At 49.0% G+C, this 26,896-nt stretch overlaps 5 protein-coding genes across 6 annotated transcripts; 1 reads left to right on the forward strand and 4 right to left on the reverse strand.

The window, feature by feature from the left end:
• Positions 1-428: 428 nt before the first annotated feature.
• FOXG_04575 (uncharacterized protein) lies at positions 429-6,927 on the reverse strand (the record flags this gene model as incomplete). Its single annotated transcript, XM_018382608.1, has 2 exons — positions 429-6,371; positions 6,427-6,927. 2 exons carry the CDS (start codon positions 6,925-6,927, stop codon positions 597-599), a joined length of 6,276 nt encoding a protein of 2,091 aa, XP_018239352.1. The 3' UTR covers positions 429-596.
• A 5,137-nt stretch (positions 6,928-12,064) lies between these two features.
• On the reverse strand, positions 12,065-12,616 carry FOXG_04576 (uncharacterized protein; the record flags this gene model as incomplete). Its single annotated transcript, XM_018382609.1, has 2 exons — positions 12,065-12,275; positions 12,402-12,616. 2 exons carry the CDS (start codon positions 12,614-12,616, stop codon positions 12,065-12,067), a joined length of 426 nt encoding a protein of 141 aa, XP_018239353.1.
• Positions 12,617-13,842: 1,226 nt separating this feature from the next.
• On the reverse strand, positions 13,843-18,700 carry FOXG_04577 (uncharacterized protein; the record flags this gene model as incomplete). Its single annotated transcript, XM_018382610.1, has 11 exons — positions 13,843-14,516; positions 14,570-14,756; positions 14,814-15,181; positions 15,232-15,802; positions 15,857-15,925; positions 15,983-16,226; positions 16,277-16,872; positions 16,939-17,426; positions 17,484-17,580; positions 17,636-18,087; positions 18,151-18,700. The coding sequence occupies 11 exons, from the start codon at positions 18,698-18,700 to the stop codon at positions 13,843-13,845; spliced, it is 4,296 nt and encodes a 1,431-aa protein (XP_018239354.1).
• Positions 18,701-19,453: 753 nt separating this feature from the next.
• On the forward strand, positions 19,454-22,119 carry FOXG_04578 (uncharacterized protein; the record flags this gene model as incomplete). The annotated part of the gene is made up of 2 exons (XM_018382611.1): positions 19,454-20,098; positions 20,155-22,119. The coding sequence occupies 2 exons, from the start codon at positions 19,454-19,456 to the stop codon at positions 22,117-22,119; spliced, it is 2,610 nt and encodes an 869-aa protein (XP_018239355.1).
• A 131-nt stretch (positions 22,120-22,250) lies between these two features.
• Positions 22,251-23,948, reverse strand: FOXG_18857 (uncharacterized protein). Of its 2 annotated transcripts, XM_018398995.1 has the most exons (4): positions 23,910-23,948; positions 23,521-23,818; positions 23,200-23,462; positions 22,251-23,116 (listed from the first exon to the last, which is right to left on the reverse strand). In XM_018398995.1, exons 1-4 carry the CDS (start codon positions 23,934-23,936, stop codon positions 22,313-22,315), a joined length of 1,392 nt encoding a protein of 463 aa, XP_018239356.1. In that variant the 5' UTR covers positions 23,937-23,948; the 3' UTR covers positions 22,251-22,312. The 2 variants fall into 2 exon arrangements, with proteins under 2 accessions (XP_018239356.1, XP_018239357.1); XM_018398996.1 differs by having other exon boundaries at positions 23,521-23,948.
• Between the last annotated feature and the right edge of the window lie 2,948 nt (positions 23,949-26,896).

Raw genomic sequence — 26,896 nt, forward strand, 5'->3', positions numbered from 1 at the left:
CAATGCCTCATCTCCTTACGATGGCCCCACGAATACGGAGTCTGTCCTTACTAAAGAGACAAGCAAGGCTTTTCTTCATACTCATATTTCGAATGGCCCTAAGAAAGACGCAAGGAAAAAGCTTGCAAAGGAGGAATTTGAGCAGTTTATGAAATTGTTCCGCCCTTACCTTGAGAAGTAGTTGTATTCATTACTGAGAGCCGTCTTTGTTTTGAAGCTGCCTGTCTCCCTTTCAAATTCAATGCGGCAGAAAACGCTCTGCAATTGGCAAGTTTGTTAGAACTCTGTTTCTATAGTGGATTGCCGGCACACAATTACGGCAACTTTCTCTCAGCTATGGATAGAAGTCTTAATGGGTGAGCGAGAATCCGGACAATCATCCTTGCTTATAGTTGTAGCAGTTCACCAAGAAACATATAAATAGAAACCTGGTCATTTTGTGTGCGAAAGTTATTTGTAACTAGTACAATGAATCCAGTGACCCCGCCTTGCAAAACTGACAAACCCCGAGACCCAACAAAAGAAAGCTCAAGTGAGAGACATGTGAGCGTTTACAACCATCATTACAGAATCATCGCCCATTATGCATATACCATTCACACCGTCAACCACCAAGTCCTAGCTGTACGCAGCACATCCAGTCTTCCCTTTGGTCTCTCGTGGCTAACTCTTCGGCGAGAAACAATTGTCTTCACATCCCCCTTCAACCTCCACTCCCTCGGAGCAACATATTTGCCTCCTCCCTCAATACTCTTGTCCACCGCACCGCTACACCACTTCTCAAACGTAGGCAACTCAAGACCAAGGTCAATGTTCAAGCGGCAGTGAACATCCTTGAACTCTTCAACTGGCTTGGTCCAACTTTGCATTTGATGATGGCATCCCTTGAGAAGCTCTAGATGCATACGTGCTTCGGAAGTGAAGCGTTGACGCTCCGGATATGCTTCGCCGAACTCGTTGCTGCTGCTGCAGGAGATCATCTCGCGTAGAACAGATTCGTGCATATTCATGGCGCTGGCATTGCGACCAGCCTCTGCGTACAAGGCTGCAAGAAGGCGGGAGAACTCCAAGGTCTCGACATCGAGACGGCCTCGACTGCGGCGCAAGTTGTAGCAAATCAACTCGGCTGTCTCGATGGCACAATTCATGTCCTTACAGAGGTATTGGGCATGGACTAGCATCTTGCCGATATCCAAGACGGTGGTAGGTGACCAGCCACACTTCTGCATCCTCTCGCGAGCATCCCAGAGACGATGGAGAAGGCGTTCAAGTTCATCCCAATTCTGTTGGGCACCGAGAAGACGAATGAGACCGGAGATATCCTCAAAGCGCAGGCACAGGTAGTCTATGTTCTCTTGTCTGAAGGCAGCAAGAACTTCGGCCATGATCTCGCGGGATGTCTTCAACATAGCAGTGCGGATCGTGTCATCCTTGGCATCATGGGGATGCGGCACATCAATACCTGCCAAGAACTCAGCAAGCTTGTAGCCATGTTGGATACAGCTGTGAAGATGGTACAGCTTCTGGGATTGGGCGAAGTGGAAGATGCAGTGACCAAGATGCTGGGCACAATGCCAGTCCTTGGCTTGGAGAAGCTCCTTGACTCTGGCGTTTCCAGCCTTGACAGCAAGAAGAGGGAAGTCGATCTGAGTAGCGCCACGATTCTTTCCAAGCTCGCATAGAATAGCAAGGTAGAAGACGCGCTGGTGCTCCTCGCTCACATCCTTGAGGTAAGAAGCATACTTGGTCTTGAACAACTGGAAGAGTCTCTTGTCCAGGATGAGCAAGAATTGAGAACGCTTGTGTTCAACCCAGAAGCCTCGCAACTTGGCACCACACTCGAGAATGAGCTCAAGCTCGGTCTCGCACTCGATGACACGGGAGTATTCCTCGTAGAGAAGAGACTCAAAGATGATGGTGGCCATGATCTCAGAGTAAGTAGTTGAGCAGTCCTTGGGGCAAAGGCCTTGCTCGAAGGCGCTGAGGAAGACAAATACGAGTTTGCTGATGTGAAAATCGAGCTTCAGCATGATGTCGGTACCGGGCATACTTCCTCTGAAGATGATGAGATGTCGCAACTGGCGAAGAACCTCATGACCTTCCTTGATGAGGTTGACGCTAACGTAGATAGAAGCCAGAGTAATCGCCACCTTGAACAAGACTGTAGTGACCTTGCAAGTAGTAATGACCTCAGTGATATGAAGCTCAAGCAGCTTGATCATCTTGGAGCTATACTCCTTGGTATTGCAGCTGTGATACAGCGTGATGATGTACTTGAGCTGCTCCAGCGTATCTTCATGCCAGCAACCAAATTTGATCTTGAGATGTTCATACGTCTCAATGCAGATCGAGATAGCTCGATCGATAGGAACATGAACGTGGCCCTCCTTCTTGCCACTAGAGGTAATAATAGTGACATACAACTTGGAAAGACGCTTCTTGACCATGTGCACTGTAGTCTCAGTGACAGTAGTAGTAGTCGTCTTCGTCGTAGTAGTCCTCTTGATAACCTCCTCATACACCGTAACTGACTCATGAATGTGTTTCTCATGCTTCTCGCACATCTTAGCGAACGCAATCAAAGCCAAGATGTAAGCATGGGACTCCCCACCGCAGATAGTCTTGATGACCTCCTTATACTCGACCGAAATCTTGTATAGGACAGAGAACTCAACCTTGATGTGGACTTCAAGAAGAGTAGTATACTTCTCATAGATCTCACAGATGATCTCCTCTGTCCACTTATGCCCGGAGTGGTGGTGGCAGAGGGTCTCCCATATGGTAACGCAGATGGTGCGCAGTTCTACCCACATGCTGCGGTGGTGGTAGTGGCGGCAGAGCCAGAGAGCTGCTTCGAAGGCGTCGTGGTGGCAGTGCTTGATGTCCTTGTTGAGAATGGTGACAATCTCGAGGTAGTAGGCATATGCATCCTTGTGGCCGATGAGCTTGCAGTGATGAGCAAGGCAGTACAGAGTCTTGATGGTCAAGTGATGAGTGTGACCAAGGTGCTTCTTGTACTTGGCCAGAATCTCGATGTAAATATGGATTACCTTCTCGTGTCTGTGATGTTCCTCGTAGAACTCAATGAGAACTGTAAGTGACTCGCACAACAGCTCATCTTCAAGCTTGCAAGAGGCAAGGCAGGCGTGGTAGATGCGCAGGTAGATGAGCTCGGCCTTCTCGAAGTGACCTTGGTAATGGTAGCACTTGGCAAGACGACGAGCTACATGAACGCATTCGCGGGTTGAGTGCTCGCAGAGAGTGATGCTGACATCAGTGGTGAGGATGGCCTTCCAAGTGATCTCGAGGGTTCGCTTGATGATGACTTCAGCTTCTGACCAGCGATGATGCTCAAAGTAGATACCAATGAGAGCCATAGTAGCTTTATAGAAGGCATGGTCGAAGCCAGTCTTCTTGCAGCGAGTGTAGTGGGTCTCATAGATCTCTCGGACGACCGTCTCAGTGACCTCGGTAGTGGTAGTGGTGGTCGTCTTGGTCGTAGTAGTAGTTTCAGTGACTTCCTCAACAACCTCAGTAATAAGAATGGTAGTCTTACGAGCTTCCTCGTCATCACCCTTGCCGCAGCCCTTGAACCAACCCCAGACCTTGGTCAAGATAGTGATAGTGATCTCAAGAAGGCCAAAGGATTTACAGAGGGATCCGAGCTCTCGGATCCAGACGATGAGAGTCTCAGTCTCACAATAGTGATGCTCGTACTCAGCCCAGAGGCAGATGAGGATGGTGGTTGCTTCCTCGTGGCGATGAATTTTGCGCAAGAACTTGCAGTACTCCAGTGCAATCTGAATCTTGGCAATGTGCACTTCAATGCTAGCCTTAACACGACAAGTGATTGAGATGCGACGCCAGATGCTGATGAAGAGTCTCTCAGCGAGGTAGAACTTGCCGCAGGCATGGTATGACCAAGCCAGCTTGATCATCATGGCAATGCAGAGATGGTCGTGGACATCGAGCTCTTCCGTGGTCTCAAAGATGAACTCTTCAAGCTCACAGATACCCTTCTCAGCATGTTCGCCCTTGAGGACAATGTCCAGGGTACCAAAGAAAGCACCAATACGACCAGCCTCGGGTGATTTCTTGCCATAGCGAATGACAATAATCTCATAGAGCTCCTTATAAGCGACGGTGGCTCGCCATTCCTCATGGATGCAGATGTAGAACTTGGCAAGCTTCTCATACCAGCAGATGACCTCGTCACTGGATCTCCCATGCTTGTGCTTGCAGATCTCGATCCAGACGCGAATCATCTCCTCGCGACATGTCACGATCTCAGTTCGCTCGTTGATTACGATAGTCTCAGTCCAGGTCAAGAACAAGTGTGTGCATGCGCCGACGAGAACACTTGTCTTGGACAGAATGATCTCACCCAACTTCGCAGCACGGTAGAAGTATCTTGCGCCGCAGACATGGGCATCAGAGGAGGTCGAGAACTTGACGTGGATGTGGCCAAGGACAATGAGACTCTGAAGAACTGTCGCATGCTTCTCTCCAAAGCAAGACTCTTGAATACGAAGAGTGAGTTCGTGGAGCTTAATGGTATCTTGGTGGACATGGTGTCTGCCCCAGTAAGATCGCTCAAGCAGACTGAACATGACAGACTCGGGGAAGAAATCGCGGAAGCCCTGGGGAAGACATATCTTATCGCGGGAATCAACAAAGCCAGCGCATCGGAAGTGAATAACCCAGTTGCGCATGACATAGCCCATGAGGTGGTGCTTGTGAAGGATAACATCAACGACAGATTCTTCCAACTCCTCAGTGAGCAACTCCTGATCCAAGTCAAGGTTCAATCGCGCGTAGAGAAGCATTCTCAGTGTCAGCTGCGAGTGAGCTTCCTTTTCTGAGAGGAGGGACTTCCCGAGAAGACCTCGGAAGTATGACTGGACGACAGCGTTGCAGAAGTGAAGACGGCCACCACGGATGATGAGGAAATCACTACAGTTCTCTGAGACAAACTTGGAGATGTTAAAAGCAGTAGACAACATGCAGTGTTTATGGAGATCGGTGGAGAGAAGCTCTGAGATCTCTTGGACGGCGAAGGGAGAGTTGGTGATGAGCATAAAGGAAAGAATGTATTTAATGGTCTCATTTTGCTTAATGTTCAACTTCTCAACAGCAATGCGAAGAACTTCATTGACATCAGCGCTGATGTTCTTGGCCGCAGCGAGGAAGTTATCGCAAGTCTTTTCCCGAGAAATGAGACGTCCGGCGTAGAAAGCCCAGAGGAAGCTACCTCTGGACTTGGCGACCAGATCGTTGATGAAATTCTCGCGATTATCATGAGTAACATTGTGATAGTGACGAGACTTGGAGAGTATCTGCTTAAGATGGGATCGGATGTCCTCGTGGACTTCCTTCTCATGGATCTGGAAGCTCTTGACGTCCTTGAGGCCGTCAACCTTTCGTGAGAAAGTGATGATACGGGTGCGCTTGAGGTCGGCAACACAGCCCTGGAGCGTCTTGTGGAAAGTCACAGCACTCTTGGAGCCACCGGTAATCTCGTCGCAGCCATCGGTCAAGAGGACGAAAGAAGTTCCAACACTCTCGGAAGCGCGTAGGCCAGTGTGAAGTGTATCCCAGAGGGTCTTCTCAAGACCTTCAGCATTCAAGGTCTTAGAGTAGGTCTCAAAGGCTTGGACGAGTCGACCATAAAGCTCAACGTCACCAACGCTTCGATCAAGGAGCTGGAAGACAAAGCTCTTGACGCAAGCAAGCGAAGTAGCTTCTTTGGGAGAGTCCCATGGGAAGTTGTAGGAAAGAACAGAGTAAGACCTGTAGTCGAGAGGGCGTGCAAGTCGCTCTTGAACCCACTCAGCGAGAACACTCTTACCGACACCAGCGCCTCCCCAAAAGTTAAGGGCCTTGTCTTTGCTGTTGAGGAAACCGGTCAAGTGATCCTTGATCCAGTTGCAAGTACCCTCCGAGCGATCAAGATGCTCCGAGACTTCATCGTACAGGGTGTTTCTTACAGATGGTCCAGCGGAGGGTTGAAGGCGCTGTCGGACAGACTTGAGACTGATGGAGAAAGTCTTCACTCCAAGACTCCATTGCCAAACACGACCGCAAAGATCATCCTTAGCTTTCCAGATATCTTCAATGTGTTGGCCAAATGCAGCATCAACACTGATGGTAATGCTATCGTCCGGTCGCAGGTTGCTGATCTTTTGGCGGTAGTAGCTTGCGATGCAGCCGACGAGGTGGACTAGCTCACAGAGGATGTGGGCTGCTGCTTCTTTGACGTGGTTGGGCATGCGCTCGAGATCGCGGATGCGGGAGATGGTGGAGAGAAGCATGGACAGTTCGTACAGGGCGACGAAGGTTGGGGAGAGGGCTTTGGCTTGATTGTGTCCGATCTGCAGAGGCGACAGTTAGTGCACTGTTAGAATGACGGATGGAGGGGTGGCGAACCTCGAGAAGGACTTGGCAACTGGCCAGAGCTGCTGATGCAGACGAGTGCGCGCCAGATGCAAAGACATCAATCTTGCTGGCGAAAGTAGTGATCTGAAGACCAAAGAACTGAGCAGTGCTGAGAACACGATCCCAATCACTACCCCGCCTCGGCATGTGAATGAGGCGCTCATCAGAGATGTACTGGAGATAACTCCTGATATCCATCTCATCGACAAACTCTTCATCGTAGTCGTCAAGCTTGACTATCAACTTCTTGACAGTTCTTGTAATCTTGGTCAACCTCTCATAGTCCACGAGTCTAGTGATGGTAGTACTCTTGGTAAGAGTAGTGCTTGACGCGACGTCTTCATGTGTAGTTTGGTTCGACGCAACAGTTGTGCTCTCACTCTCACCGTCCGAGACTTCCATCTCGTTGACGCTGACAGCGACATTGTTGTGGTGCTTGTCCTTGCCCATGGAGACAAGCGATTGCTTGATGCCTTGGCGGACGGACTCCATTGTTGTGCTGCGTGAGGAGGAGGGGGAGGGGGATTCTTGGGCGTCTGATTTGAGAGATGAAGACGAACTCTTGCGCTTTCGTCGGACGTCAAAGGTTTTTCGCAAACCCAACATTCTCAATCAAAAGAATTGTGGAAAGATGTGCTGAGACATGAGTCCTGCAGTTTGCAGAGCGAGCCAAGATCAATGGGATTATAGGATATTAAAATATTGAGATAAGCCAAGAGCTATTGAACTCAGCTGAAATACCTCCCCAGCTACCCCTCAAACGCCTCCCTCCCCATTGAGCTCCCAATTGAGTGTGCTCCAACACAACAGCTGGTCTCGGCTCGACCGTTCGCAATCTAGACGGAAATAGTCGTATCAAAAAAGGAATTTAAGACGGTCGAGAATCCTCCATCCATTGAACGACTGTCTCATGTCACATAGCATACCAGCTCCTCCGTGTGGCGAGCTGAGCAAACGCCAGGGTAAATAAAGAGTTACGCTACCATTTATGGCGCCGGATAGTTTAGGCCGATCAACCCCAGAATTCCGGGAGTCCACGCGGGAAGCCTAGTAGACCACAAAACTCCCCGATTTCTCATGCAAGCCTCGTCACTCAATTCAGCGACAGGTTGTCCCAAAAGGGAAATCACCACATTCCGAGGCTGGCTGAAGAGCTGAGACATACAGTTGCGCTTGTCTATTTTGGCTAGGGCTGAGATGCGGCATTGAGATGATTGGCTGTTTTGGATCAATATCGCCAATCTAGGTTTCTCGCCTCGAACCATTTTTGCCACGAAACTCGCGTGTCGCAAGGAGTTGTAGGGAAGTAATTACTTAGCCACATTCCGTACCGAAGCTGAAACCTGCGTTACTTGGTGAGGGGCTGGCTGAGGAGCAAACCCTCTGAGCGTGAACACTGAATGGTGGCCCCTTTTCCTGCATGCATGCATAGACTAAACTCACTTGCGACCAAGTGATGCAGGTAATGCAAGTAATATTCCGCAGCATAAGATAGTGGAATGGACCACAATTTGCCGATGAACAATTCATTCTAAGGAAAATTCGCTTAGTAGTTGGACCAGTTCATCGGGATCATACTGACAGCTGCTCAGGCTATCGGGCTCCGAGCCCCGCCCTTGACGAAAGAGACCTTGAAAAGTGGCAACAATAGCCATGCAGCCATGCTGATTACAGCCGATAGATCACTAAGTTAATTACCACCGTTCAGCCATGCTATGTGGCTGACTCCCGGATCCTGCCCCCCCTTGTCCTGCGCTCATCTTTACACCCGTTGCTTGCAGTCTAGACTCGCTCAGCCTGTCTGTACCCGAAATCCACTTCCTTTAGCGTCGCGTGAAGTGCTCTCATTTCAAACAAGCCTCGGGTATTTTAGAAGCCAGCGAATAGCGAATCGTCCTCTTCGGAGAGATTTCCAAGCGCCAGGTTCAGTTGACTTTATTGGTTAACGTGGGGCGATAAGACCTCCGATAAGTGATAGGGATTACGATAAGAGGCGTTGCTGATGCACGACGCGAAAGCTTAAAATAGGTATCGCGATCTGGGAAAGACCTTACCCTATACTGGAGATAGATTGTCGGAAAACACGTCGATTTTAACTCTCTCCTGTAAAAATTCTTTCTTGGCACGCACTGTTAGTGCGGTGCTAGGAGCGGGATTTTCTGCAGGCCACGCGACCACACAAAAACTGCGGGGACGCTATCGGCTCCCTAACAGCAGTTTTCAGAGAAGGAATTTTGGAGAGTTCGCCTTCTCTGACAACACCTTTGTCGGATCTAATGGCGGCACCTCAGAACCAGAACGCCTTAGATATCGGAGGGCGATGCCCCGGGCATTCGTAGCGACATCCTTCCGATCAACGACGCCGATTGCGATGGGTTTTTCTCCTTTAAAGGCAAGCCGCACCGTCGGCCTCTGATCCCTTCCCGAGGTTTTTCCCTGCCGCCGCGACAGTCGACTACGAGCTACAACTTGGTTACTGGAGATTGTGGACTGCGTCAGCAGATGTAGTGATGCGCGAGAGAATTCTGGTCGGTGGAAAAAGTTCGACAATAGATTGCCCTCGAACCCGCTGACGGGTGACGGGCTTGAGAAATACAGCACCTTTTGTGCCATTGGTATGCTGGATGGTGAAGGAAGCGGGGTATCCTGTACCTAGCTAGCTCAGCACGTCTTTTGCTCCAGTAGGAGATTTGGCTTCGTTACAGCCACCCAGACGAAAAATACACATACATACATACATATATATATATAAACACGTCGATTTTAGGCAGCTCAGAATTACCGCGCCAAAAATTAAGTATGCAGTAAGTTTGCCTCTTTTCACTCAGGGGTCGATTCATGCGCCATCACTGCGATCTTCGGATTTAATCTCAACACACGTGTTTGCTGACTTTATGATATATAATGGTGGGATTGTCTTGAATGTTTCATCCGCAGAAACTTAGCACCGAAGGATTTCAAGACCAATTGAGATATGAAAGCATAATTAAAAGACAAAGAAATAAAATAAAGGTGCACGATAGCAGCTCGTCGTCCATAGCTTGACTTTACTTCCGCAGTTCTCTTTACTTTATTCTCGCCTTAAAATGAAGCTATTAGGTTTGCCCCTGTTAGCTCTGACCTTGTCCTCAACGGTTGGCGCCGCAGCTCTCCACTACCGTGAAGTCGATGACGTCGCTTTCAACGCGTCCAATCCATTAGCCGAATTTGGCATTGATCTGGAGCTTGCACGGTGACAAGCTAAGGTTCCTCTTCGCGTGCTCCCATTGGGCGCCTCTACTGTATGAGGTATCGTATCAGAGCCTTATGATGAACGACGAGATGGGTATGTTGGGGATCCCAAAGAAGAAGATACTTTTACTGACATAATTATGAACTATTTCGGCTACCTGCGGTAGGCAATAACCTACTGTTGTATCCTGTTCTAATTAGACAAAACAGGAGCATTACGCACCCTATCCGGTAGGCCTTTCTCAGCTAAATGAAAAAGCCATCTAGCTAGTGCGGCGCGTTCAATACCAAAGGACTGGCTATCTCCAACAAACCTTCCCATGTAGGTCTTGGTATCCTTCCTGTCTTCCTCCCAGCTGTTTTTATCAGACTCTCCCAATGCCCGTCCGATAAGGTAGATGCAGGGCACTTGAGCCCGTTGTCACGTTGAAGACGGGGATTTTTTATTGTAACAGACTTGCGACGTCTATATAGGAAGCAGGATTGAAACCGCAACGAAGATACTCGATGGTAGTAGCCAGCATTGAAAGAAGCGTTATTGTTGAGGTGAAGTGACAGAGAAATTGTGTTAAAACGCGTATCGTTAAAGGCTACAGCTACAGCAGAAATGGTGGGGGGTTGGACCCGAGGATCGTTCATGTTTGTGTTATAAGGGGTGACAGACTGGGGAATTGAGGAAATACCAAATGAAACTGACAGACAGAGGAGCACAGACGTAAAACCCAAGAAGGTGGTTAACTCATGTCATAATGTACCTGTTCTCAGAGGATGATGCATAACAGACCTTATACAAATACAATTTACTAGGGTGTCGCTTTAGTATTTCTCTCTCTCTCTCTAAAAAAACAAATACTCTTATTTAATATATTTAATAGTATTAAACCAATTATTTAATTCTCTATCTTATAATAAAGACCTTATTTTAATTAAATCTAATCAACAGTTTATACTTAGCTTATAATTATGAGTATTAAAAATATTACTTTATATAGTCTCTTCTTTACCATTAAACTATTAATCTGCAAAAGAGAAGTAACACCTCGAGCCTTTCTTACCTACATTTTATATTAATGCCTAAATTAGTATATTTATTGACCTCTTTAATATAAACCCTAACGCCGCCTCTCATTAGACAGTTGATTGCCTATAGGGACCTGAGAGTATGGGAGTTAATACCAGAAGACGGTTAGAAATATCTTGCTAAGTACTGTAATATTTCTTGTTAGGCATTTAACCGGCAGAGCCAAGAACTAAGTCAAGCTTCTCTGCTTCGAATAATAACCCTTTGGTGAAGCCCAGACAAGAATTTAGTACTAATGATACTTTACAACATCATGTGATATTAAAGGGCTGGTTGTTTACTAAATTTAAATTATTATCTCTCTGTTGATATCGATATACTTGAATAGTATTTATAATATAGTATTCTAAAAAAAAAGGATTTAGTATGTCTAACATTTCACCACGCCAGCTATTCCAACTCGCCTCATCCCTTAAAGCCTCTGACCATTTCTCGGCTTCTTGGTATGTCAGAAGCTTATCTCCATACCAATCCCATCCAAGAACCCCCTTCATAGTCTTCCACGCCTGAGCGAATGACTGATCCCATACTATCCTGGCACCTTCTGGGCAGAGAAAAGTAATGGACCTTGGGATTGAATGTGAACGTGATGGTGCAGTATAGTGGCCATTCTGGCATTCCATCAGGATGAATTCTCTTATGACGAACCGTTTAATTGGCTTCGCCTTTCGATTCGACCTGTCGCATTGACCAGGGGCTTAAATGTCTTCTACTAGCAGTTACAATATTTCTCTCAACGAGAGTCTCCAGGAAGGTCTGGTCGCGCGACATAGGTGCATGGAGAATAGAAAAACGGGTCGAAAGAGCATTGAGCTTGCGCGATGAAGAAGTGAAACGCCCAGATGAGAAAACCGATAAAAGAAAATGATAAGTCGCTCGGTCTTTGGGTTTCTATCGGACGAGAGCAACCGCAGACTAACTCCTACGCCAGTGTAGTCCCGTTCTTAGCACAGACTTAATCACATTTGGCGATATGTAATGCTGTTATGTGATTAATGTTCAGAAAGAGTCCATAAGAGATTTCTCTTAGCAAATATAAGATTAGCCACAATTTGAGTTCTAAGACTTATAATTAGTATATATATTACTATCTATATACACTGCTAAACTATAGAACTAATAGCTTAAAATGGTGGTGGACAAGGTAGTGCTACTTTCTTAGTCTTTGTCGTATTGCAACTTGAAGACCATACCCTCAAGCGCAGCCCCCGCCGCCACAGTCCCAACCATCAAAGCAGCGCTCGCAGAAGAGATCTCTGGGTTGGCCTTGAAGAAAAACGCAGTGAAGTAAGCAAGACCTGCCAATGTGTTGAGCCCCTAAGTGATGAAGCCTGTTTCTGTTGCCTCTTTATCATAGTCCTTCCGCGAATCCGCCGCCTTTGTTTCCTCGACACCAACAGCGACGGAGAGGCCGAGATTGGCAAAGACTGTCAAGAGATCCAGAACCAGGACGACTTTCTTAGCCGAGCCTTTTCCCTTGACGAAGAAGGCGAATGTGTGATAGACCCCTCGGAAGCGGGATATAGCGCTTATCTAAATGTCAGGGTTAGCAGTCTTGTTTTACTGATATTAACGTCTTCTTGGGAGAGTCCTTAATGCATTCCGGTACGCAGCTCCGGGCATATCGTTCTGTTCAGGAATCGCCATCAAACACCCTATCATGTCAAAAACAATGCCAAAGGCGTCAAAGAGCAACGAAGGTCCCTCATCCAACTCGTCCAGGACATCGTCCAAGCCCTGAGTGGCAGTTTTGTAGAGTAGCTTGATCAGACTAACAGCGCCCGACGTCAACTTAATGCCAACAACGACCTCGCCGCAGAAGACTGTCCAGTCAGTTTTACTCTGGAGATGTTGATCAGACTTGGGCATGGCTGCATGCAACAGAATTAGCAGGGAAAGCAAATAGCATAACCCTAACCTTTAAGAATTCCGCGCATTCCGCGCATTCCGCCAAAGGCTCAAGCATGTCAGCTACTAGTATGTTTTAACAACTTAATATATAAAGATAAGCATCTATCTACCTTAAAACAGGCTAGCTGAAACGTTGATTCAGCCACAGCGCTAAGGCATCTCTTTCAGCACGTATGATTAGACACTCGGCAATGATTACCAGAACCCATGTTTTAATCGCTGTGAAAGCTCGGCAATAACATGCCGAGACCCTTGCACAAAAGAATAAGGCCTATTTCAGCGTCTTTATAACCTTTTGGCATGCGCTTACTTTGGTCAATATATTCTTCTTCTCGGGTACTACGAAGATCTCTTGGTATTACCAAAAGGCACATTTATTCTGTACTGCTTCATCGACCAAAACGTCTTGTTCCTCGTTCTTCTACAAACAGTAGCCATGCAGCTGATTTCACTTCTTTGTTATGCTATCACCGCAGCGGCGGCTACAGATGTCATCTCGGTACGTTTAATAAATTTCAATCACCTGGAACCCCAGCTCTGACTTGCGTAGGCGCGAGTCTATAGTAAAACCAACTTGAAAGGTTCATACAAGGACGTTCATGGCTTCGGTTGCGTCAACATTACACCAAGGTACTTATAGTTTTCAACAGGAGATTGAGTTAAGCTAATTCTTCATCAGCACCTTCAAAGTAGAGAGTATTCATCTTCGTCACCAAACATTTTGCTACTTGTATCCGTGAGACAGCCACATTTATCTCATAGCCTTCATCCACTGATCTACTATAGGGCTAAGAATTGCAAGGGCTCAAGCATTTATACCTCAAGGGATGTTGATGATCTGCGACTGGACCCAACTCATTCAATTCACTGCTTCGATAATTCAAACTAGGCGGCTCCACATGGCCCCGAAGTTCATGCTGCTACCTCCAAGTCTCAGGGCTAGAAAGCTTTCAATGGGTGCACAATATGAACAGTGATATATTAAATCTAGAAAGGTCGCTAACAGCGACTGAGAAATAAAAGTCTATGCTAAAAGTGTTTCTTTAATAGCTGTCATAGCTATATGTAAGATCAACTAGGGTAACTAATCAAAGAAACAGCGACTCTTCTCCGTTCTTCACTCTGACCCTGGAAACCTGAAGCAAAACCTGCAAACACTGCACATTGACCCAGCAGACAATAAACTAACGCCTAGGAACTCGGGCCAGCCAATACAAGCCACAGGTTGCAGCGATGTTGAAGATGATATAGGCCCAACCAATACCAAAGTTCCTCCATCTCTCATCATACTTCATACTGAACTGCAACAAGTACTGATCCGTCGTTGCCATTGGGCAATACTGACACTCGTCTCTAGATTCAGGATTAATCAGGTAACCTCCCGCCTGTTCGACAAAGGCGGCCAAGAAGGAGCTACAATCGAGACCCTCTCGACCAGGAACGCGCACTATCTCAGTGGAGATACACGTCACATTTGACCCATGCAGGCTTGTTGTTAGAGCACCACTGACGAGATATGTCATTGGAGACACGTGATACATGAAGTAGCGCCAGATGGAGGGGAGATCGGTCTGAGCCACCCCGACGCCGCAGAAGGCCATACAGAGAACAGAGACCAGCGAGGCTGGGACACCTGCCAGGTCGGCCGTTTCGATAGCGCAGATAGCAAGCTGAGAAAAAGTAGATATCCAGAGGATGAGTTGCCAAAGGAAGAGAAATACGGTGAAGCCACGAATATGGATGTCATCTGAAGTCGTATTACGAACGAAGCCAGCGGGGTAATACCAGCAGAAGAAGAAGATGGCGGCAGCGAGGGTGTTCCAGATGAGCTCGATTAGTACATGAGAGAGGATGAATGCTGTATTTGAGTCAGATGAGCCGACGGAGAGGTCAGAGGGGATATGCACTTACTTGTCCAGCGATAAATCCTCGAAGGCCTCTCTCTAACCTCGTAAAGAGCACGAAGCGGTACAAACATGGGCATGATTTGTTTGTTGAATGGGTTGAAGATGAGGACACACATGAAGACCGAGTATAGCTGATTCTGAAGGCCTTGAAGACTATTGTCGGCGTGGAAGCTAAAGCCAATGAAGAGAGACTATGCCATGGTCAATTGTTGCAGTTACTTTCCGGTCCGGATGCTGGGTAGACTCACAAAAAGAATGGTGACTGAGAGTTTTGACCAGATATAGACGGGAGATCGCCAAAAGTGCTTGGCCATACGTAGGAATGCCTCGCGAAGCTGCGTCGTAAACGAGACGATAAATTCGCCTTCGTGAGAAGTGTTGGCGGAGGAGAGCGCATCGGAATTAGCTGCAGGTTCCATTGAACGCAATCTAATAAGCTCCTGCTTCATGTCTGAATACTCTGGTGAGGCCTGCCAGACGTCAAACCATTGTGGGCCATCAGCAGACGGGAGAGTTGTCTTGAGCATCCATTCAGCGGGATTCGCCTCAGGCGGACAAGGCGATGCACCGTTCCTCTCGAGATAGTCGATCATGGTCCGACTGTTGTCACCAATCTCTTGGATATGTGTGAGAAGAGACTCGAGAGAGGGCAGGAGTAAGACTTACCACCAAAGTAAACCGTTTTGCCGCCCGGTTGCAGTAAGAGTAACCTGTCAAACCGAGCAAAGAGCATCGCCGAGGGTTGGTGAATAGTGCACAAAACAGCTTGCCCACTCCTAGCAAGCTTTTCAATCAAATCGCAAATAGCCCAAGATGTTTGTGAGTCGAGTCCAGACGTTGGCTCGTCGAAAAAGATGAGAAGCTGGGGCCGGGCAGCTAGCTCGATACCAATTGTTAGACGCTTACGTTGTTCCACATTCAGGCCTTCGCCAGGCACGCCAATGATAGCATCGATATACTCGGACATCTCCAAGACTGAGACAACTTCGTCGATGTAGGCCAGCTTTTCCTCTCGAGGGATGCTATCGCTTTGGCGAAGTACAGCGCTGAATTCTAGGGCTTCACGGACCGTCATGGTGTTGAGGTGAAGGTCCTGCTGCTGGACGTAACCGATCTGATGGGGAAATGAGCGACTAGTCGGTATACCGTTGACCAAGGTATCGCCGCTTAGTACCCCGACCGAGATTCGACCTGCCAGTGTGTCGAGGAGTGTCGTCTTGCCGGCTCCCGAGGCGCCCTATAACCTTTGTTAATCCTTGTTACTGGGATTGTGCAGGGTTTGGTGGCTCACCATGAGAACAGTCGTCACTCCGGGCTGTACCCACCCGTCAACATGATCCAGGATTCTTCGCTCTTTACCCTTGATCGTTATGTCATAGCAAATGTCTTCCCAATGGAAGACCGATTTGCCACATACGCTAGGTGCTGGCTGCTTGGAGGAAGGTGTGCTTTGTGGCATGGACGGCGTGGAAGGCTTCTCAACAAGTTGATGGCCAGTAGACTGAAGCTCCTCGTCGTTCTGGTGCTGCTTGGTAGGAGAAGATGCCCCACGACGGAAGACCAGTATTTCACCCCGACTAGGCGCAGGACGAGCATACTCTGCACTCAATACGTAGGTAAAGAAGAAGAAAATCGTGTAACCGAAGAGTATTCCGATGTTCCTGGCTGTCCCTCAGTATAAGGAGTCTGGATCACGCGCAATATTACTGACCTCCACTTATGAGCGTAGTAGTACTGGTAGGTTTCCCCCAGATATCTGTCTCCATTGACAGTCGTAGCACCGGGAACAGCCCCAACGACGGCGCAAGTGCTCTGAGAACTAGTCAAGTGGCTATACCCTGGTCCAGATGGAACTGTACTGGCACAGGGAAACTGTCGACCGTGCATTTCGTTCACCATCAGCGCTTCAAAACCGTATGCGAGGGGATTGATATAGTTGATCCATCGTGCCCAGCCCCTCATAGATCCAACTGGAATAGTAAATCCACTGTAAAGCATTAGGCCGAGGGTCAAGATAGCAGATGGTACCATTGCCTGGTGAGAGGTCCTAGTTATACATGCCACCGTACGGTATACTCCTGACATGGTCAACAGGATGAGATAGGCAGTAAGAACAAAGAAGAAGAACGCCCCGGCATCCTGCCGAAGCTGGGCCAGAAAGTAAAGAATGAGATTGAAGACAATGGTGTTGGTCGTCTTGTATGGAAGCTCCATAACGTAGCTCGCAATGGCTTCAGCGGACTGGTGATAGAGAGCATACTGGTTGTGTTTCTCCACCACGGGGCGCTGGGCATAGAGCGTGAGGACCTAATAGCGGGGATGTTAGCTCGGTAAGTCAATGCGGGCTGCTTTCTGGAGTTGGTTCTAACTCACTTCCAGCTCGCTTGCAAACGCGTTGAACAACATGGCGAAGAAGATCAAACCACCACGGTAATAGAGACTGCTCGTGTCGTCACGAAGTTTATAAAACATACTGCCCAGCACAAAGCCCATAACGAGGTTGAAAAGTAGTTGGGCAATGGTGAAGCCAGGGTCCGCTACCAAGCGCTTCCAGCTTCGCCACAGGCATAGCTGGACTTGACGAAGATATGGAACGGTGTAAGGAGACTTGAGGCGTTGAGCCTTGCTGCGTTCGGCTTTGTGGCTGGCGGAGAAATGCTGTAGCCGCTCTTCTCGTGGATGGTCTTGGTCATAGGCGGCAAGCTGAGCCAGCAGGGCCTTGCGTTCGTTAGACTCCTGCCAGCGAGTAGCAAATTCGGCTGCTGTTCTTGGGACCTGAGATTCCCAACCGGGTCGAATTCGGCGTTCGTGGGGAGATGTCATGGAGGTCAGGAAATCTGCTGTTGTTTGTCGCTCAGGGGCTGCAAGAAGTCAGTGGCTTTGCCGTGCCAACACAAGAGTTTGGGGCTCGTGCTCACATTCAAATCCTAAGCTTTCAAAGTATCTTCTCGCATCCTTCGTGGGCCCGAAGAAGATCTGCCGCCCTTCGTATAGGACGGTGACATTGTCAAAGACCTGCGACACGTCAGTTGTTGGCAAAAGACTACAGGAGGGCAAACATCCCACTTACGTCATAAGCCGACTGGGGAGCCTGATAAATCGCAACCACCGCCGCAATGTCCATGATATCGGCTTGTACTCGAAGCGTCTCGCAGAAAGATATCGCATTGTCACTATCAAGACCACGGGTGCTATTATCCCAGCATTGCAACTTGGCTCGTACCAGAGCGGCCTCGGCAATACTAACACGCTTTCGTTCACCCCCTGACACACCGCGTATATAATCGTTGCCAACCTTGCTGTTGATGGTATGGGTAATGCGGAACATGGCCATGGTTACGTCTCGTAGAATGCGTGCAAACTGCTTTGGAGAGAAACCACCGGGGACGACGGAGGGTACTCGTGCTCGTGCGGCGAATTCGAGGGTGTCGCCAACCGTTAGTGCGGGGAGGTGGACGTCGAGCTCGGCGTTGTACATGATATCGCCTCTGAAGCGAGTGTGCATGTCAGCCGGGTCGATTCCTACGTTCAGAGTTAGACATTAGCCTGACCGTTGGTTTTATCACGGGTAAGCGTATCACCGACCTCGATAGCTGATGTGAGACTCCTTGGAGACTTCCAGACCCTCTTTTCGTCCTGCAAGCGTCTTGAGCAGAGTTGAGCATCCTGAACCAGGCGGCCCAAGCACGAGGAGCATTTCGCCCGGCTCGACCTTTCCCTCGAACCCATCGAGAATCTTAACCTGATTCTTGGCTCTGCCGGTCAATTGTCCAAAGAGGGATGTGACCGTGCTTAGCAAGATGTTTCCAACAGTCTTCTGGTATTGACTCCCCGTGCTGGAACCGCAGACACTCAGGCCCCTGTAGGCAACACCGACTGCCCGGTGAGGCGCGGCGTTGGGGTCGGCATCGAAGACGTCGATGAACGCCCTGGTCCAGGCCTTTACGTCGAATGCAGGCGAGAAAGGATCGAGGTTACTTCCCTTTTGCGGATTGATAGCGTTATTTGTGTTTGTGCCGTGTTCGGGATGACGGTTTGATGTTTGCGTGACTTGCCGAGCAATCCTCCCAATTGTTTCGTCGAGGTTGTCCACGGATGTTATCTCCGAGGAGGTAGGTGAAGATGTGGCGTTCATCTTGGGGTTGTTGCAAAAGAATCTTTGAGGTGTAGCTGGACTTCTGCGACACTCTGTGGTTGATGATATTGATTTATTTTATAAGACATCTTCTTCTGGTTCCCATGAGGTCCACCGTTAACAATTCTAATCTCCGAAGGTGAGAACTGTTCTTCGGTGCGTCGGCCTCGGAGTCGGGTCCGGCCTATTAGGTATTAGACGGAGTATTCTAGAGCCGGCTTCAAGTTTGCCCGAGATTCTAAGATTTGATATTCACTATCTAGATTGACTTAATTCCTGGTTACAAGACGCAGATGGCTTGTGCCCTGTTAGGGAAGTAGGGTAGACCGGTAGTCCTTGAAGCTCGGCAGATTACCAGATTCCTTTTACTGATCTGTTTCCTATAACGGTCTAGCACTGTTCCTCTCAACCAATGAGAGCAGTTTCTGGTCCCAAATCCATTCGCGTCTTCGGTTCCGGAGTCAAGTGGAGTCTTTGCTCGTGCTCCGCGGACTGCTGGAGGACGTGGTTGGATGCCAACACCCTAGGTAGATATGTGAGACTTATCTAAATACAGTTAGCATAAGCGACACCCTAGTAAACTCCATCTGGCCCACCCCCGCGCAGGGTTTGTTATGCATCCTCTGAGAACGGATAGACTAGTAAGCCATGAAATGAGTCGACGACCTCCTTGGGCCTCCCACCCATACCCCGTTGTCTGGAATTTTCATTTAGGATCTCACCAGCTTGCCAATTTGTCACCCCTCACCAAGCATGAACGAATCTGAGGTCCAGCCTCCTCTCTTTACTGCAGAAGCAGCAGCAGCAGCCATCAACAACACGCCTTTTGCCCCGATTCCACTTTCTCTCCACCTCAAAGCGTCTTATACTACTGGCCATCACTCTCCAGTATCTTCGTTGCGACCGCAGTCCTGCTTCCTATGTAGACGTCGCAAGGTCCGTTGCAATAAAGAGTCCCCGTGTTCAACTTGTCGACGTGTTCAAGTTCCCTGCATTTACCCCGTAGGACGGGCACCACGACAGACTCGAACCAGGCGTCATGGTGCTCAATCGATCGCAGAGAATAAACTCGCCGAGAAAGTCAGCGTGTTGGAGCAGGTGATTGAGAAACTTGGCGATCGCATTAATGGCGAACCTACCCTCAAGTCTGCCGTGTCATCTACCCCAAGCCATGCGGCATCACAAACTCAAACCTGCACTCCCAAAGACTCACCCAGCCATTCCTCGAGCCCCGAAACACATTGTCAAGAACTTTCGAGGGATAACCTTACGAGCGACCCAGGTCACTCGCTTCAATCTCACGAGCTACAACACAAGCTTGGGCGATTGGTGTTACATGAAGAGACTGGTAGCAAGAGGTATGTCTGCGATGGCATCTGGGCAAAACTGGATGAGGAGGTAATATTTCCTGCACGTATTTCTCTTTCGTCTTCATTTATCTAAAGTGTGAGTAGTGGACCTCCATTCGCGAGGCGTCACCCAATAACCCGGACGATGGCTGCTCGAGCAACGGAGACGACAATGTCACACTACATGCCTCCTCCTCAGCCCATAGCCCGTTCTTCTTTGGGTACCTCCCCTTCAACTCTGTTCCGGCCATATATCACCCTGAGTCAGCTCAGGTTTCATATCTCTGGTCTATCTACCAAGAGAATGTCGAGCCGCTGCTCAAAGCAGTCCATGTTCCCACGATGGAAAAGGTATTTCATGATGCAAAAACAAGATTTAACCAACTATCCGCCGCATACCAAGCATTGATACGGGCCATCTATTACGCCGCCGTCGTATCCCTCGATCCCGAAGACGTCCTCTCCAACCTTGGCCAGAGCAAGGACGAAGCCCTGGCTAGATATAGATTTGCTACTGAGCAAGCCCTGTCGCGAGCAGACTTCCTCGTTACCTCAGACATTACCGTCCTCCAAGCACTGTCCATATTCCTAGCTGTTGTGCGGCATGAAGGCGAGTCTCGTCTTTGCTGGTCCTTGACGGGACTTGCTATCCACCTGGCTCGCGGTATGGGTCTCCATCGTGACGGTTCCCAGCTGGCTCTCCGACCGTTCGAGAAAGAGCTACGAAGGCGTTTATGGTGGGCACTTTTACTATTGGACATTCGATCTGCAGAGGAACTCGGTACTGACTTAATCGTGGGAAAATCGACGTTTGATACACAGATGCCCTCGAATCTGAACGATAAAGACATCAGCCCAGACCTAGTGGACTCACCCGCGCCGCGAGAAGGACGCACTGATACGACCCTGTTTTTAATCCGGTGCGAGATTTGTAAGCTTTCCCGACAGGTAATCGAAGCCGTATCTACAGTGGCGACGGTAGAAGAGCAAAAGACAATGCTGTTTGAAGTCTACAAACGTGTAGATGAAAAGTTCTTCAAGTGGATAGACAAGACTGATCCCTTATACGATATGGCGGCGATGCTTGCGCGTTCTCTTAGGGCCAAGATCTATTTTGTTATCTACTATCCCGCTCTTTTTCCAGCGACTGATGTGCAGAGCCAGCTTTTTGACGAGGCAAGGCAATGCGTCTACCGGGCCGTCGTTAACATCCTCGAGTATGACCATAGGCTTCACGTGGATCCAAAAGTCCAGCAATACAGATGGCTTTTCCAGACCTTTTCCAACTGGCATGCCATAGCCTACTTTCTCATCGAGAGCTGTCGGCGCCCGTGGACACCACTCGTTGAACGAGGATGGCAGGCTGTCCAGGCCTACCAACAGCGCGACCCTCGCTACCTAGAAACCCGGGCTTATCATTCAGTTGTTTTGCCAGTGAAGAAGCTGTGGCTGAGAGCCAACAAACATCGAGATCGGGAGATCGTACGTCTGAGAGAGGATCTGGAGGAAGCCAATCACCTTGAGCACGCTGAACGCATGACTGCCATCGTCTTGCCTTTTGGCGACCAGTTTGGTGGTGATGACGAGATGATGGACCTCTTCAGAGCCAAGTGGAATGCTCTCATCATGGGAGGCAACAGTAATACGCCGTTTCAAGGTGTACAACCGCCCTGCCTATCATCATCAGTTCCATCCAGTTCACCAACTTGGTCCCATGAGTCTTCGAAACACCAAACCGACACGAACCCCGAGTTCTACAGAACTGCCATGTTTCTTTCGGATACATCCGCATGGCAGCCTTCAGAAAAGCCGATGGATTTGTCAATGTTCGGGGTAGGTAGTGGATATACTGGGCTGAATGATAACGAGATGCAAGCACAAGGTGTTGGTACAGACTCGATGCACGATAGCCCTTCCATGCACCATACTAAACTCCCTTCCTGGTTGAGCCTTTCCCCTACTGCGAATACAAGTGTTGAAGAGTTGGAGTTCGCAGATGTTGGTATGTTTGGTGATGAATTTAACTGGCAAGACTGGGCTAGAAACATCAAGGGTCTTGGACTTTCATGAGCCATAATCTGTATTATTGGACTTACACGCGGATTGCTTGGCTCCTTCGTACATAGCATCTCCGGAGTGGTGGAATGATGTGCAAGGAACAGGACCATAATCGACTCATAAATCTCTACTTTGAAAAATGACTCCATGTGCCTTTTACTATCTAGAGGCTTTGAGTGGCGACATATCAATAATTCTGTTCTGGCTACATCAGAGCTACTTCTACACCCTGAGATCGCGCCCTTTCGTCTATATCGTACCAAGATGAGCCATCATTCCAAGCATCATCAAGCAGTTGAAACACCACCTTGGCTAGATTATACGTTCGTTCCGCTTTAATCGCGTTCCGCACATTGTCCACGATTTGCTTCGCCTCGGCATGTCGCTTTAGATAAGGCACCTCCAGGCTAGCCACAACGAGAGGGAATATAAGACCGATGAGTACGTGCCTATGCTTTGGGAGCCTTGAGCAGTCAAAGATAATGGAAATAACTGCCATCAAGCGGTCGAGGACAGATGTATCTCCACAAGATTCGTCTGCATCATGGTCAGATTGTCGATCCTGTAACCTTCTACTGCATCGGTCTCGTCTCCTAAGATCTACGACGCCAGCCAACCGCCAAGCATCCCACAAATTATGTTGAAGACACTCGGCGGTATCACCTTGCCATTCCCACAGCGATAGGCGGAGGATTAGATTCTCTGTATGGTCATGTTCCGCATCGGCGAATATATCCAGCAGGTCCATCGGCATTCCCGAAACCACCTCTACGCCCGTCATTCTGCCGCCTTCCCAGCTATCTTGAGCCTCACGGAAGCGCTTCCAGAGACCAAGAGAAGGGCAAACTCTTCCAAGGACAAGTTGTGGAATGTCCATAACAGCCAGAAGCTCAAGGGCGTGTCGTACAGCAACGTTCTGTTGCAAGACCGGAAAGTTTATTTGAGTGTTCAAGTTGTAGACTTCCGATATCATACGAATGTATGGCGTACAAGGCTGAGCTTGGAGAAACTACATTATAAAATTGTGTTAGATTCTTTGTCTTGTAAGCATTTAATGGGACGAAAGTTTGGCCGAAGCTTTTCAGGACTTGCATTCAATTTACATAACAAGACACCGGCTGAGAGAATACCAGCTTTCAATGTGTCCTGGTACGACACGACTTCGTAACGAAAAGTCTTCAAGGCAAGATCAATGCATTCCAGGACTGGCACAGAAGGGCCTTGGTGGATGTAGAACTGTATAGCAGCAGAAAGAATCGGGACAGAGGGGCTTGTTGTCGACATATCGAGGAAAAATGGCCGTATCCAGCTCTGGGAATACCCTTTGCAAAACATTCTCAGCCCGTAGTTCACATCTGCCGTGATGATTAGCTCGCCATAATTACGTTGTATAAACGGATTTTCTCGGTTTACATTGATGAAATAGAAGCAGTGTCATTTGTGTCTCATACTTGGGTGGCGGTGCAGGAAGCGCCAGGCTCGAGGTGACTTCTGGAGGTGCTTGGTTCGAAGACACAGTCGATACTGCAGCATAGTTTACCCACCGCTGTGGATTAGAGTAGCCGGAGCATTCATAGCCTAGGCTCCTGCAGCGCTTGCAGCAAGGTCGCTGCTGGTCAGACTTTTTCCGGTGACGCCGGCAGTTGGTGCATCCGCCGCGTGCCCGGATCATGCCGCTTGCTCGTTGCAAATGCCGATTGTGGCCCTCAGCCTTTAGCAACGTAAGAGTTAGAAAGTTAAAGATTCAGTGATCAAGTATAGAGCCCTGTATGCCTAATATGCCATGGGGTTGGGTTGCTTACAGAGGACTTGGCGGGCTTTGGCATCATTATGTATGCAAGTGGTAAGGTTTGTTAGATTGAGGGCTAGGACTGGCCCCACCTTCGTGTAAAACAATATTATTCTTGTATGCAGAAGAGGAGGGGGCGTTTATAGACTCCGGAAAATGAAGTAATAGCTCTGTGGCCCGATTAAGCTTTCAGCTAGTCCATTTCAAGGTCGACGGACGTGTATAGATGCGTTACCTTGAGAAAGTATTATAAATTGAAAGTGTCCTAAAGCATCTGGCAGCGCAACTCCCACTACAGCTTATGTTGATGCAGAGAATTTGTCTCGCTCATAGCCTCAACCTCTTCCGTGTATTTGCAACGAGATCTAGCCTCTCCATTCGCCATCTCCACTGGGTACTAGAGACCTTCGTTAAGCAAGCTTGACTGCAATATATCATCAACGATACACAATTTCATCTTTTGGCTTCTCGACCAGATATTGAGAAAATTCACAGTGGTCCGTAAGCTCCCAACCAGAACCTTCTCTCTGTCGCCACATAGCACCCCACTGGAGAGGAAACACGGAGGCGTCCGGCTGCGGTATGTTATCAGGGTGATGTCACGGGCTGGGCTCGGTAGGGCAGGTGAACGGGGAACGCTTCAGGCAGAATACGGTCTATTGCTACGGATAGGCACTGCAGGCAGGTCAGGCTCTATTAACAAGACGTAGCTCGAGGAGCTACGTTCAGGAACTATCTGGTCGGTAAACAAAGTCTCTGCGATAACGTATCGCCACGTGATCCGGATCTACCTTGTTAGTGGTCTAGGGTAGGCCAGTCTGGTCGAGCTGTGACAGTACCCCCCTCTCTTAGCATCGAGCTCTGTCGAGATAGGTCACTGTGGTCCAGGTTTATCGGGATATCTCCTGTGGAAGTTAGCCACAACCTCGGCGGCGTTCTCCACATAGTCTGCGGGGACTTCTGTTGGGTCTGCGTATCCAGCCCATTTCACGGTATACTTCAGTCTAGGACGGCCTCCGCGGCCGCGTCTGTCCCAGCGGGAATCTACGATATCTTCGACTTCCCACTCCTCTACTCCTTCAGCTTCGACAGGCGGCGGCGGGTCTGGATTTCTGGCCCGGCAGCGGGTCGGTAGCGGCGGAGGATTAGCAGGTTTGTGTGAAATACCGGGTGTATCTTCATACTGGCAGGCAGTTCCAGTCGGTAGGCGTACGGGGAGATAACCTTCGTGATCTTAAGCGGGCCGATGTTCTTCCAGTCTAGCTTCTTCTGCGGTCTCAATGTCTTGATGTTTCGGGCGTCTAACCAAACGTGATCTCCTTCACGATATTGTCTGGCAGGTCGTCGGTGACGGTTCGCTTGGGTTTCGTAGCGGGCTTGCGCGGCTATACTCTCGGAGCGTAGGTATTCCAGTATCTCATTCATTTTTTGCGCGAACTTCTCAGCGTCTCTTGTGGCAGGTGTTCCTTTGACTGTAATTGTAGGCTCGAAGCCCATCCGCGGGTTGAATCCGTAATTCGCGAAGAACGGGGACATACCGGTCGTCTCAGACTTCAGGGAGTTCGCAGCGAACTCGGCCAGAGGGAGCCATCGGCTCCAGTCATCTTGTAAGTAAGATACATAGGCTCTCAGGTACTGTTCCAATATCGCATTTAAGCGTTCTGTCTGTCCATCGGTCTCGGGGTGATAGGCGGTTGATAGCAGCGAGTTGATTGATAGCTGCTGGGTAAGCTTCTTCCAGAACTCAGCCACAAATTGGGGTCCCCGGTCTGATATAATTGTATGTGGGAGGCCATGTAGCTTCCACACCTCTTTCAGGTAATAACGGGCGGTGTCTTCTGCATCACAGGTCCCTTTACAGGCGATAATATGTCTCATCTTCGTGAGGCGGCAGGCTATAATCAATATGGCGTCGTGTCCTTCGCTGGGCGGCAGGTAGGTGATAAAATCCATTGATATGTGTTGCCAGGCTCGTTCAGGTACCGGTAGGGGCTTTAGGACTCCTTGCCTTGCCTCTCGGGCAGGATTGGCTCTTCGGCAGGTATGACAGTTCTTAACCCATCGTTCAACATATGACAGCATTCCAGGCCAGTAGTAATCGCGGGAGAGTAGATCATAAGTACGGGCGCGGCCTGGGTGACCAGCTATAGGGTGTTCGTGGCTAGCCTTCAGGAGTGCGGTCTTCAGGGGGTCGTAATTCGGAATATAAACGCGGTCTCGGTATAGCAGTCGGTCTTGTATTACTTTGCATTCGGCAAGTGTGATCTTCGGGTGGCGTGGGGCTCCTTCTTCTAGGGCTTGCAGTATCGACTGTAGATCTTCATCGGTCTTATAGGCTTGGTCTAACAGGCGGCTAATGTCTTCTGGTAGCTCTAAGGAAAGGATGGGTTCCTCTATTGGTATTGAACCTTGTCGGTGCGGTTGTCGGATGCGGGCTCTCTGGACCTTTAACGGTGGAAGTTGCCAATTCTCCTTCTTCAGGACTACTTGGCTCTGGTGCGCCAGGCGCTCATCCCCCTCTTTAGGGAGGTCCTCTGACCTCCTGGTCAGGGCATCGGGCTTAACTCCTTGCTTCCCTGGTCTATAGGTGATCTGGAAATTAAAGCGGGACAAGAATTCAGACCACCTAGCCTGCCTCCTATTCAGCAACTTCGTGGTCGTGAAGTACTCGAGGTTCTTGTGGTCTGTAATAACTCTGATAGGTGAGGGTGCTCCCTCCAGTTCAGGTCTCCATTCTTCAAAACAGCGGATAATAGCCATCAGTTCCTTGTCGTAGATCTCGTAGTTACACTCTGTAGCAGTGTGCTTCTTTGAGAAGAACGCCACCGGGTGTAACCTTCCTTCGTTATCATACTGTGAGAGTACGCCTGCTGAGACATAATCAGAGGCATCGGTCTCAAGGATCACGTCCTTGGTCCAGTCAAACGGGCGTAGAATTGGTGCCGTTATAAAGGCTTCCTTTAACCTTACAAAGGCCTTCTCGCAAGTATCGTCCCATAT

This window comes from Fusarium oxysporum, chromosome 4, assembly GCF_000149955.1.
Source record: "Fusarium oxysporum f. sp. lycopersici 4287 chromosome 4, whole genome shotgun sequence".
NCBI classification, from domain to species: domain Eukaryota; kingdom Fungi; phylum Ascomycota; class Sordariomycetes; order Hypocreales; family Nectriaceae; genus Fusarium; species Fusarium oxysporum.

Bases quoted from the DNA above. Each gene is read 5' to 3' on its own strand.
- FOXG_18857 (XM_018398995.1), bottom strand. From the start codon at position 23,936: ATGATGCCAAAGCCCGCCAAGTCCTCT. The intron at 23,819-23,909 runs GTAAGCAACCCA...ACGTTGCTAAAG, and splicing joins CAAAGCCCGCCAAGTCCTCT to GCTGAGGGCCACAATCGGCA. The intron at 23,463-23,520 runs GTAAACCGAGAA...TCATCACGGCAG, and splicing joins ACTGCTTCTATTTCATCAAT to ATGTGAACTACGGGCTGAGA.